The sequence below is a fragment of the Megascapheus bottae genome, chromosome 11, assembly GCF_031878675.1.
Source record: "Megascapheus bottae isolate mThoBot1 chromosome 11, mThoBot2.hap1, whole genome shotgun sequence".
Classification (NCBI taxonomy): domain Eukaryota; kingdom Metazoa; phylum Chordata; class Mammalia; order Rodentia; family Geomyidae; genus Megascapheus; species Megascapheus bottae.
In genome coordinates, this window is record NC_143519.1 from 1116869 (window position 1) to 1129642 (window position 12774).

General features: G+C 54.7%; 1 protein-coding gene across 4 annotated transcripts in view; it reads right to left on the minus strand.

Moving 5' to 3' along the window:
* Nucleotides 1-12774, minus strand: part of Atp11a (ATPase phospholipid transporting 11A) — a 74277-nt gene that overhangs the window by 9678 nt on the left and 51825 nt on the right. For all 4 annotated transcript variants that reach the window (XM_090341868.1, XM_090341865.1, XM_090341866.1 and 1 more), the window contains 10 exons: nt 11872-11943; nt 10905-10978; nt 9263-9366; nt 6537-6718; nt 3737-3988; nt 2859-3033; nt 1358-1460; nt 1084-1229; nt 620-679; nt 91-218 (listed from right to left, as the gene is read on the minus strand). In XM_090341868.1, coding sequence (XP_090197994.1) covers nt 91-218; nt 620-679; nt 1084-1229; nt 1358-1460; nt 2859-3033; nt 3737-3988; nt 6537-6718; nt 9263-9366; nt 10905-10978; nt 11872-11943 — 1296 coding nt within the window. The remainder of the gene's footprint in view (nt 1-90; nt 219-619; nt 680-1083; nt 1230-1357; nt 1461-2858; nt 3034-3736; nt 3989-6536; nt 6719-9262; nt 9367-10904; nt 10979-11871; nt 11944-12774) is intronic.

The window sequence follows — 12774 nt, forward strand, 5'->3', positions numbered from 1 at the left end:
AGGACACCTATGTGGCAGTGGGGTAAGGCAGGGAGGCCAAGGTGGGTGGAGACGTGACCGGGGCCGTCTGAGGAGGTGAAGGCTGCACACCTGTACAGGGTTGGGTCCCTCTTGAGCACATCCATGCTGACGTGCTGCTCCATGAGGCTGTACAGAAGAATGGGCAGGGAAGTGAAGCTGATGTTGTAGAGAGTCAGATACGCGGTATCGTATAAAGTCTGCAGGAAGGAAAAGCGAGCTGAACACCACGCTGGCACTTCCGCGGTTGTGCTGGTGCGGTGTGGTCCGTATGATGGTATTTTTCACTTTGTAAAGCACAAATGCAAGTCAAGAGCATTCTTTCTACAGCCACAAAAGGCCCAGGGCCGTTCTCAAAGCTTCACCCTCTCTACCAGGGAGGGTTAAGATGACAACGTGTATCCACCAATTCTATTCCTGCAAACTTGCTCAGAGCCCCAAGCCCGTTAATTCCGACCACCATCTCCTGCCCTGGCTGCTCCAGCCCCAGGCCTCACCCCACACCTCTGCCCACCTCCTTCACCCACCCATCCCAAAGCCTTGCTCCCTGAGGCAGCCTCCCGAGGAAGGATCAAACTTCCCACTAAGACACGGGGCTCACCTGCTGTGAAAATCCACAGAAGAACTGATATAAAAACTGAGGGAAAATGAAGCAGACATTCTGAAAGGCAAGTCACGAGTGTTAGTCAGCGCAGGGAGGTACTGGCCCGTCCGGGGACTCGTCACCTGAGTGGGCCCAGCCTGCTTCTCACGGGGGTCCAGAGGTGGGCCTTACAGAGCAACACAACGGGCTTCCGGAGTTCTCAGCACAGCGGTGACCAAAATGTGTGACTACTCTGACTGCTGTGCTACCCTGAGCAGAAAGACGCTGACGGATCAGCTAGAGGAGGCCCAGGCCGTCTTCCAGCGTTCCACAGATGGCCCCTCCTGGACATCCACACTCAGGACGGGCAGTAAAAGGGGTGAGAAGCCCACCTGGAAACTCCGTGTGTCCTGCTGGCAGAGCAGCTGCTGTGCCCTGACCAGCGGCCCCCGGACAGCGAGCAGAAAAGGTGCCCTCCCTACCTTATAGAAGAAGTACTGCACGAGCTCGGCTATCCTGATGTAGTAGAAGTGCCCGTGGACCAGGAGCATCTTCTTCAAGTGCTTGAACTTGGGCACGGCGTAGTCACTGTTCCTGGCTGCCTGCCGGCCCTCCTTGCCAATGACGCCTGCAAGGGTGGGGTGGGGGGCTGAGCGGAGTGGAGGGGGCTTCCCTCCGTGTCCCCATCACCCGCGTTCTAGCTGCAGGTGGGCGCCCACCCAGCCCGCTCCGCCGGCGGCCACGGTGTGGGCGTACCTATGCCCACGTGGGCCTCCAGAATCATGCTGACGTCATTCGCACCGTCGCCAATGGCCAACGTGATAGGGTGTTCCTTTGAAAACTTGATCAGCTTAACAATCTGGAAAACACATACACGCAGAAGTTATTTCCTCAATTTCACTTTCTTGAAAAGAACGAGTTAACTGTTAACTAGGCAAAGCTAACGTGTAAAGTTAGTCTACAAAAAGTAAAAACGTGCTAGTTTAGGATACTCAGTTCTTTCACAGAGGACAAAATCCTGTCGGTAGAAAAACCAAAATGAAGCAAAGTGAAGTTACTGAGACAACTGCGATCCGCCCGGCCTGGGGAAGGGCTGTGGAGCTGCCCTCACTCTCCCGCGCCAAGCAGCTTGGGACAGCTGGCGTTCCCTGGCGCGGTACTGTGACGCGCTCCCCAAGGGTAAAGGAACAAGCAAAACAACGCTGACCTAAGCAATCCTGGCGGGACCTTAACTCTCAACCCGGCATGTGTAAAATCATCAAATCTAGCAACTGAATGCAACGAACAACTTCCAAGCGTGTGGTCAACTTCTCTGAGCTTCCTCATCCGTGTCCCCACAATGTGGGTCCACGTACAACCGCGCAGAGCCCACAGCCCAGAGACGGGAGCGAGCGTCAGCCTGGTTCACACGAGAGCCTGAAGCCCAAGTTCACCTGAACAAACAAGCTGACATTTCTCCGGAGAAGAATGTGGAGGGGGCAAAGCCACTCAACAGCATCTCAGCTTATCCTCCATGAGAGCTCCCAGGGAGGGGACACGTGCTAGGTGGATGGCGCACGTGAAAGAGGGGATCCCGGGACCCATCTCTCGGGCCATCAGGTTCTACCAGGCACGCAGCTGTGGATTCCTTCCTTGAGCAAGTCCAGGTGAACCAGTGTGCCGTCACCGACTTCAGGGCACCGGAGCACCCAGCTCCCTGCACGTCCCGCAGTGCGTCAGGAGGCACTGCAGAGGCGTTTCAGGTACGCTCCCCACAGGAGCGGAGTGGACAGGCACAGTTTAGAGTCCAACGGTGAGACATACAAGTCCTGCACACCAGCGTGTACCGAGGCTACGCTCACCTAGCCTTCTGAAGGCAGAGGCGCTGCCGCCTGTCGGTGGCACAGGTCCTCAGCATTGTCTCCCCGCTGGCACCTGAGGGTCACCACTTGTGAGCCCCTCAACAGTGCCATTCTCCAAGGTCCACCTTGTTTGCCAGTCTTGGGGCTTGAACTCAGGGCCTGGGCACTGTCCTTGAGCCTTCTCAAAGCTAGTGCCCTACCACCAGAGCCACAGTCCCACTTCTATCTTTTTCTGTGTATGTGATACAGAGAAATTGAATCCAGGCCTTCATGCATGCCAGACAGGCCCTCTACCACTAGGCCAAGCTCCCATCCCTGAAATCCAGTTTTTAAATTGCTTTTCAGCCCCCTTTCCAAAAGGCCGTGCCTCCCCTGACGGGCTAGGTCCCCACCCCCAGCAGGGACGGGGCTGTGACCTGGGCCTTCTGCAGCGGCGCCATGCGGCAGCACAGAACGGCGCTGCAATTCCGGCAGATCTCCAGGAAGAGCTCTCGGTAGTTGCTGGAGCTCCCGTCTCCTCGTGGCTTCATTATCAAGGACAGCGCGGCCCCATCGATGATTAAACCATAGTCGTGCATATCCGTGGACAGTCTGTGAGATCAGAAACAGGAAGACCAGCCGCTGAGACCACCACCCACCCCGGGAGCGGCGGGCGCTCTCAGGGCCCAGAACCGGGGCGTGGCGGGCACCCCCGGCCACGCCGAAGCCAGGCTTTGTGACGCGCTTACACTACACAGTTCCTGAGCATTCGTCTTGGAGCCCCGGAACTCTGACACACACGGGAGCGTTCCCCTGGCTCTAGGGGAGTCAGTCTGTGTGTGTGGTCTTTCTGGACTCGCGAGCCGCCTCAGTCTGTCTGCATGGCTAATTATCTCCTCAGGTTTCTGCCCAGATGACCTCAGCTATTAGCACACGGTCAAAATTTCCTCTTTGCTGGATTTAAAAACGAACAAACCTCTAATCCCCAAGAGGAATTCTGCAGATGGGTTACAAGGAAATATCTTTGTGAATAATTTATGATGTGCATGGCTAGAGAGCCGATTTGCTTCCCTGGCACTCATGAGATCTAGAGCCATCGAGGGCAGACCCAGGCGCGAGGGTGCATCGGGCGTTAGCCTGGGCAGCACCGACAGGGCACGTCTGCACAAGACCCTGAGTTATTCTTGCCTCCTGGCCTCTGGCAGCTCGTGAGGTGCCCAGCACACAGCCCCAAGTCCTAGGAGCAGAGTGGATGACCCCGGGCAGGACGCTGCTCCAGCCCTCGCTCTGCCCACCCCGCAGCGCCGCTGCCTACCCCGAGCAGGCGTCCCTGCTCAGGCTCCCGCTGCAGCGCAGCACGGTCTTGCTCAGCTCGAACAGCACGTCATGCAGGCTCTGCTCCTCCAGCCTCTTGGTGGTCAGCTCCAGCAGCTGCGTGCCTCTCCGGAACAGCTTGCAGGCGTAGCAGGTGGCCGCGGCCGTCTCCATCTTGTCTCCAGTGAGCACCCACACCTTGATGCCAGCCTTCTGCAGAGCCTCGACTGTGTCTGCTGCCTTCTCCTGGAGCCTGGCAGAGGCGGGGGGCGGGGGGAGGATCAGGACTGAAAGAGGCCACCAAAGACTTTGAGAAGCACGGAGCCCATGGGGAGTGTGGCTCTGGGAATGGCAGCAGCTCGGCCCACGGCCCCGTGCAAAGGGCAGGAGAGAACCAGAGCCCGTCCTCTCACGGACGCACACGTCACAAGTCCCACAGACATGAGAGGCATCTACAAGGAGATTTCCATGGCTAGGTGACCCTCACTGCCCATGTCCATTCACGCTGAGCTACAAGTTCCTTCCAGAACCCAACAGATTCCTGAAAAGTCTTAGCAGAGGGAAACAGCACCCGCACAAGAGGGACAGTCTAATGTCATCTATTAAACCCGAGCCCGGTGCTCTAGGTGACACCAGAACCTGGGGGTGAAGGCCTGGGGCCTGTGTCACAGGTTAGCACATGGGGGCCACGCGAGGCCCAGTGTGCAGGCCCTTCCCCCCAACCCTGCACCCCCGACTTCACCACTGCCAGTCACACAGGGAAAAGCCAAATGCTGCAGAGGTTGACAGACCGGGCTGGGCTCCGTGGGGACCCACGGCTCTGCAGACTCACTTTTCAGAGACGTGAGACACAGCCCGTTTCTCCCCAGTGCTGAACGAAAGAGGCAGAGGTAAGGAAGGATTCAGAGATTCTGGAAGGAGCTTCTCATTCCGAGTGTGCAGAGCACCAAACCACAGATTCTGGAGATGGGAAACCAGCTTGGTCTTCTGTGTTTGCTGCCGTTATTTTTGGTCACGGGGCTGAACTCAGGGCCTGGGCACTGCTCCTGAGCTTTTTCACTCGGGCTAGCACTCAACCACTTTCAGCCAAATCACCAGGTCCAATTACGAGTCTCATGGACTTTCCTGCCCAGGCTGGCTTTGAACAGTGATCCTCAGATCTCAGTCTGAGTAGCTAGGATTACAGGCGTGAGGTAGTCTGTATAATTTTTAGAAAGGCATCTAGGCCTGTAAAAGTTTTCCCTGTGCCCCCCCCCATGTCCCCACCCCATGGTGTGCGGTCTTTACCCATCCCTCACAGGGCCCCAGTGTGTGGTGTGTGCCCCCATGTCCCCACCCCATGGTGTGCGGTCTTTACCCATCCCTCACATGGCCCCAGTGTGTGGTGTGTGCCCCCTCCATGTACCCCCCCATGGTGTGTGGTCTTTACCCATCCCTCATAGGGCCCCAGTGTATGATGTGTGCCCCCTCCATGTCCTCCCCATGGTGTGTGGTCTTTACCCATCCCTCACATGGCCCCAGTGTATGATGTGTGCCCCCCCGATGTCCTCCCCCATGGTGTGTGGCCTTTACCCATCCCTCACATGGCCCCAGTGTGTGGTGTGTGCCCCCCCATGTCCTCCCCCATGGTGTGTGGTCTTTACCCATCCCTCACATGGCCCCAGTGTATGATGTGTGCCCCCTCCATGTCCTCCCCATGGTGTGTGGTCTTTACCCATCCCTCACATGGCCCCAGTGTGTGGTGTGTGCCCCCCCCATGTCCTCCCCCATGGTGTGTGGCCTTTACCCATCCCTCACATGGCCCCAGTGTATGATGTGTGCCACCTCCATGTCCTCCCCCCATGGTGTGCGGTCTTTACCCATCTCTCACATGGCCCCAGTGTGTGGTGTGTGCCCCCTCCATGTACCCCCCCATGGTGTGTGGTCTTTACCCATCCCTCACATGGCCCCAGTGTATGATGTGTGCCCCCCCTCCATGTCCTCCCCCCATGGTGTGTGGTCTTTACCCATCCCTCACATGGCCCCAGTGTATGATGTGTGCCCCCCCTCCATGTCCTCCCCCCATGGTGTGTGGTCTTTACCCATCCCTCACATGGCCCCAGTGTATGATGTGTGCCCCCTCCATGTCCTCCCCCATGGTGTGTGGTCTTTACCCATCCCTCACAGGGCCCCAGTGTGTGGTGTGTGCCCCCCTCCATGTACCCCCCCATGGTGTGTGGTCTTTACCCATCCCTCACAGGGCCCCAGTGTGTGGTGTGTGCCCCCCCCATGTCCTCCCCATGGTGTGTGGTCTTTACCCATCCCTCACAGGGCCCCAGTGTGTGGTGTGTGCCCCCTCCATGTCCTCCCCATGGTGTGTGGTCTTTACCCATCCCTCACATGGCCCCAGTGTATGATGTGTGCCCCTCCATGTCCTCCCCCATGGTGTGTGGTCTTTACCCATCCCTCACATGGCCCCAGTGTATGATGTGTGCCCCCTCCATGTCCTCCCCCATGGTGTGTGGTCTTTACCCATCCCTCACATGGCCCCAGTGTATGATGTGTGCCCCTCCATGTCCTCCCCCATGGTGTGTGGTCTTTACCCATCCCTCACATGGCCCCAGTGTATGATGTGTGCCCCCTCCATGTCCTCCCCCATGGTGTGCGGTCTTTACCCATCCCTCACAGGGCCCCAGTGTGTGGTGTGTGCCCCCCTCCATGTCCTCCCCATGGTGTGTGGTCTTTACCCATCCCTCACATGGCCCCAGTGTATGATGTGTGCCCCTCCATGTATTATCCCCCCAATGGCGGGCGGTCTTTACCGGTCCTCAACAGCTGTAGCACCAAGCAGAACAAGATCTTTCTCGATTTGCTCATAGGCTTCTGCCAGCTTTTTCTCTCGGTCCTGAAGAGCCACCTTGGCGGCCTGCAGCAGCTCGCACACGCCTTCGTACTCCTCTGGAAGGAGCCGTTTGTAGGCCACACACAGGGTCCGGAGGCCCTCCTGGAGGACACAAAGCAGCAGCCTTGCAAAGAGAACCCAGTGTCGTCTGCCGTCCAGACACCTCCAAGCCCTTCCACCCAGGCGACAAGCCAGAGAATCGGCCCGCCAACCCTGTATGGGGAGTACACCACAAACTCATTGTTCACATCTACATTAAAAACGAATCATCAATATGGATTAGAGGTCTTCCAAACTAAAAAGCTGGAGGTACTAATTTAAGTCAAGCATGATACCAAAAGCTATTCTGCCAAATGCAACCTTCAGCTTAAACTCTAATTAGGACAATACATTATAAACATATCTATCTATCTATCTATCTACTTATCTATCTATCTTCTGATGGTTATCTAAGCTCTGATTCAAAAAACTAATTGACTCTGAGGCTTACGTTGGATCTGAGTCCAAAAGCCTGCCTCAGCATCCCAACCTTTAGGTCACAGGCATGCGCCAGTGTGGCTGGCAGTTTCGGTGGTGTATTTAAATTTACAATGCTGTGAAAATGGCGTTGGGTATTTGTAAGGTAAATGCACCCCGAGGGAGCAGGTGGGGTAGTTTCATCTTCTTTCAGTGCTCATGGAAGGAAGACTGAAAAGCCATTTATTCACAGTACTGGGTATACAGAGAACTGACGTCAGAATTAAGGATGACAAGTTCTGTGCGGTGATCCTAGTTCTGGAAGTCTCTCCACACTACCGGCCAACAGGGAAGGCTGGGCCGGTGCCTGAGCGGGAAGAGCCTGTGCAGAGCCGGCGGCTCCGGGCAGCTGCCTGGACCCTCCCTCCTCCCCAGCCACCATCCTCCAACAGAAGCCGTCTGCATTCCAACAGATAATGTTTTCTGAAGATGTTTAAAACGATTTCCCACTTTATGCTGAAACATCTCATGACGAGGGAACACGTCACACTTCCTGTCACTGCCCAGACACCCGAGCTGTCCACCTCCAGGTAAACGGCTCTCAAAAGCCGGAAAAACACAGAGAACACAGAGGCAAGGCAGACGGCTTTGTCCCCAGCCAGAAAAACTACATGACAGGGAAATGATTTACTGTCCTTATATAAGAACAATGACACAGAGATGTCCCAGAAGACAGAATGAGAGGTAAGCAGAGGCTGTCAGAAATACGTGTTTGTTTTCCAAAGCAGATTAGGGAGAAGGGAAAGTGCCTTCCCCACTTCTCCTGCTCAGCACAGTTAGCATCCTGCAGACGGCAAACCAAGCGCCACGGATACGGGCAACACAAACCCCACGAACACACAGCAGGCATCTGCACAACAGTATCCACATCTGTCCACAATCAACTCAGAAGATGGATGCAAAACCCTCCACGGTGCCAGCCAGTGGAGCCCAACAGGACTGTATACCAAGGCCACATGGAATTCATGCAGAAATGTAAGCATAATTCAACACATGCAACGACCCAATGCGAGATGAAATAGGAGAAAAAGCAATCTGATCATCTGAACTGGCAGAGAAAGAGCTCCTCTAAAAGATCACGAGCCATTTCGGGAGAAGGAACTTGCTCCATGTGAGAAAAACCCCACCGGAACAAGCCACAGTCAGCAACACTCTTGACGGTCAAAGGCAGAGCTTTTACTAAAGAAAGGAACAAGAGGGGCCGGGAGTGTGGCCTAGTGGTAGAGTGCTTGCCTAGCATGCATGAAGACCTGGGTTCGATTCCTCGGTACCACATACATAGAAAAAAGCTGGAAGTGGTGCTGAGGCTCAAGTGGTAGAGCTCTAGCCTTGAGAAAGCCCAAGGACAGTGCTCAGGCCCTGAGCTTAAGCCCAGGTTTGGCCAAAAAAAAAAAAAAAAAAAAAAGAGAGAAAGGAACAAGACAAGGATTTGCCAGTGTGGTCAATGTGCCCAGACTAGAAATGATGCCTTCTAAAGACCATTTGCAGATCGGAAGCCATAAAGGACAACCAGAGCAGTTTAAACCTGTCAACGAATCCACCAACGACGTGGCCTGCAAGAGCAGAGTACCACAGCAGCTACGTGTTCAGACACCCAAGACACAACCTGAAAAGAATCATCCCACTCACAAGGACACTGGAGAAGGGAGATGCATGGGAGGAAGCGTAATCACGGTGGGGAAATAACCCTAGCCAGGAAACCAGGAAGGACATATACTCTGACTGTGCACATGTCTGTTCCTCTCATCCGGTGGCAATCAGACCTCTGAAAATAGTTTAAGTCATAGTTAAGACGATGCATGCTTCCACCCTTGAAACTATTTCTCCCCTGGAGAAGGGGAATCCTCCAGAACTAATGGAAGTACGCGCGGAGTCAGTGTGCTCCCGAGCCTGCCTGCCCAGGAGACTTCGCTCCGCGGCACGCGCTCAAGACCTGTGCCCTGGTCCAGGCTGCTGAGGAACACCCGTCTGAGGCCAGGAAGCAGGTGCCCAATAGAAAGAACAGAGCACAGGGCCTGTGTGTCCCTCTGTCCCGGGTTTGCAGGCTGATGGCATGACAGTACAGTGGCTGGCAGCGTGGGCGCCCAGGCCACCTCAACGCGAGCCGCAAGCACGTGGGTCAGCACTCACCACTGCATTGCGCTCCACTCTGGATCGGATCTGGTCCACTTTGCCCTCTACCACCCTGGGAAATATAGAAGAGTCCGCTCCTTTGCAAAACAGGTAGATTTCTCCTATAAAATGGAAAAACAAGCATGCTGAATTTAACTATGGGACAGGAATGGCGATACTGTTTTAAAGATTTTTATTGGTCACTTCACATAGTAACATTAGGAAAAAATTGAAATCTACAGGCTATGCCAGACCTCATTTAACTTGTAAAATTCAGAAATGTCAGAGAAAGCAATCACAAACAAGAGCTGGCGTTGGGGTGCTTGGCCTCCCTCTTCTCTCTGGCACATTCACACACAAGGAACAAAATGCCCTGGACAGGGCAGCAGCTGAGGTGTAGTGCGGCAGAGCACATGGTGGGCGGCAGACAGGAGCTGCAGACTGCCGCGTGGGGGACACAAACCCTTGAGCGTCCCTGGCAGGGAACAGGCCACAAGAAACAGGATATCCCCACATTCCCCACCCGGTCCCGCCAACTTGGAGAAACTCTGTGCGTCTTACACCTCAAGACAAAAAGCATTCCTCTCTGCCAACTGAAGAGGCACTCTCGTGGGAGCAAAGCAGAAAAGAGGAGGTGCTGGTTCTGACGGGGCAGGGTGCCCGCTCGGTCCGTGGGGGCTGGCATAGCCATGGAAATGGTGTAATGCTGCACTATAGTGGTTGTGCAGCTGAGGAAGGGGCACGCTAAGTTCCAAGGAAGCTGGGACCCCCGCCCCTGGCAGGTTCAAGCCCTCATGTGGAGAGCCCTTAGATACATGCAGCAGCCAAGCTCAGAGGGCACCAGAGGCTGGCAGCGAGTACCCAGCTGGGTCACCTCCCTCCAGTGGAGGGTGTGGAAAGGAAAAATACACTCCAGTACTGCTAACAGGGACCCAAGGCCCGAAGACGAGGAGCCCACCTTGCCTTCTGCATTCTAGGAGGAACTAAGTGCTGAGATGCACGAAAGCCCCTGAATCACTGGTAGTGTCACAAGCTCAAGGCTGCAGCACAGGCAATGCCAGCCACGGGCAGAAAGGGACAGCACCAGAAAACCTGCTGTGAGGGCTGGGGCCACGCCAGGAGCCAAGCCAAGGCTGGAGGAAACGATGGCCAGAGCAGCGAGGTGAGGAAGCCACAGGTCCTGCCCCATGGTGCCCACGGAACCACAGCGTCCACTGCAGGTCCCTGGGCCTATGGCTGGCAGGTGCTGGGGCAAGTGACACCACACAGGCTGATTCAGAACCTACTCCCAGTGGCTGCATGTGACTCAAATGTCTCCAGTGTGCCTGCCAAGACTCAAGCAGGAGAGCAAGATGAAGGCCCCAAGCTCAAATCCAAGTCCTGCCCTGAACGGGAAAGTTGTGTGTTATTTAGCCAGACATGCACAGAGCCCAGGGACTCGCAGAAGAGATGCAATGCATACGGTGTGAGATGGCCTGGGCGGGTGCCATAGAGGCGCACAAGAACCATCCCCTCCCCAAACTGTCATCACAGAAGGGCTCGCCTAGCCTCAAAAAATGAAAAAAAAACAGAAAGGAGTTCTTGACTCCTAAGCCTGAAAGGTCTATAAAATGTAGCTATCAGAACCGCCACGGGTACAAAAATTAAGAGAAATGTCTACCTGCAGCAGATTTTACGATTACACTCATTCTCCTTCTTACAGAGTCAAAACTCAGAACTTCCAGTAATTCAAATCTGAAAAAGAAAAGTAGCACATTTTACGTCCTCCTGGGCTTGGGGGGTGGGGAGGAGACAGCTCTAGAAGGCTCAGATCTCCCAGAAAGCTGAGCTCTGCCCTCTGTGGGGACGACACATATACCGAGTATACTTGGAATGCTCGCCAGAGATCGGCAGGCACGAGGCCAGCTCTGAAAACTCATCGGGCTCGCGCCCCCACCCCCCCAGGCCCTGCCGGCTGCGTGGGACCCATGCTGTGGCATCAGTGCCATTCTAGGTGGAGACCAGCAGAAGGAGTTGCCCTGTACCAGGAGCCAGTGGGGGCAAGGTACGGTTTCCAAGTTGGACTAGGACACCCCTCCCCTTCACCTGGCTTTGACAGTCTAGGGAGGGCAACGTTTCTTCAGCATGAGCCTCAAGTTCTCGAGCGCTGCCTTTGCCTGTTCTGGGCCCGCACATTTACGATTGTGAGGACACATGATCCCCATCTGCTGATGTGTCACTGGTCTCCGGAGAGGCAATGTGACACTCGACTGGTCCCCCAAATCCAAGCTGGCTACTCAAAGCACACCTGCGCAACGTGTCTCCAGGGACAAGTGCAGCACCACCCAGACGTGAGGACGGGTACGACTGGAGTCTGGGAGCTCAGAAAAGCCTTGACAACTCCTGATTTGACCACAAATGCATGTGGTAACGAAACTTCGTTCACTGAGTATCAGTTTATGCTTCCAAGGAAAATACTTAGGTGAGATCACCCCGTGACATTATCAATCCTTTCTTCCCCTTCCACCATGCACGAGTCTAGAAGGTTCCGCAACAGGAGGTTTGAATGCGTAAGACCTGACCTTCCTCAAGGACCAGACTTTCTGCAGGTGGATCTTTGTCACCCAGAGGGCATTCGGTGTCCTCACCTCTCCAGGTCGTTGTCTCTGTTCAGTATCTCCATGAAATTATCTTTCAGCCTTAGGTATGTGAAGCCAAGCCTATAACAGACAAGACAAAGGTGGGACTGAATCTGAAATGCAGGATTCATCGCCCCACGAGTGCTTCTCTCACACCAAGGCAGGGAAAGCTTGTTCTTAGAAGAAAACACATCCAGCAAAACAGAGGCTAAGTAATAAAGTCAGGAGAGCTGGGCACAGTGGCTCATGCCTGCAATTCCAGTTACTCAGGAGGCTGAGAGATGAGGGATAAGGTTCAAAGCCAGCCTAGGCACTAAATTCCATGAGATTCTTATCTCCAATTAACTGTTAGAAAATAAGAAGTGGTGCTGTGGCTCAAGGGGTAAGGTGGTAGCTTTGAGCTGAAGAGCTCAGGGACAACTAATACCCAGGCCTGGAGTTCAAGCCCCATGACTGACCAAAATAAATAAAATACACTCAGGAGATTAAATGTGAATGTATTTGTCATCCTAGAAAATGCGCCAAGAAGCCAGGTGCCGATAGCTCACGCCTGTAATCCTAGCTACTCAGGAAGCTGAGACCGGAGGATCGTGGTTCACAACCAGTCTGGGCACTAAAGTCTCTGAAACTCATCTCCAATTAACCTAGTTTTTACTAGAAAACTGGAAGTGATGTTGTGGCTCGCTGTGGTAGAGCACTAGCCTTGAGCTGAAGAGCGCAGACGAGTTCAAGCCCCATGACCTACCAAAAAAAAAAGGGGGGAAGAAAATGCTCCAAGAATCACGTTCACCTTTTCCTGTTCTCCCTCCCCACAGGCGAGGCCTGTTCTGTGGGGCGGTTCTCAGGAAGCGGCAGCAGGGCATCTGCTGGTGTGTGGGCCTCAGCAGACTCTCTGAGGATGGAGCCAGGTAG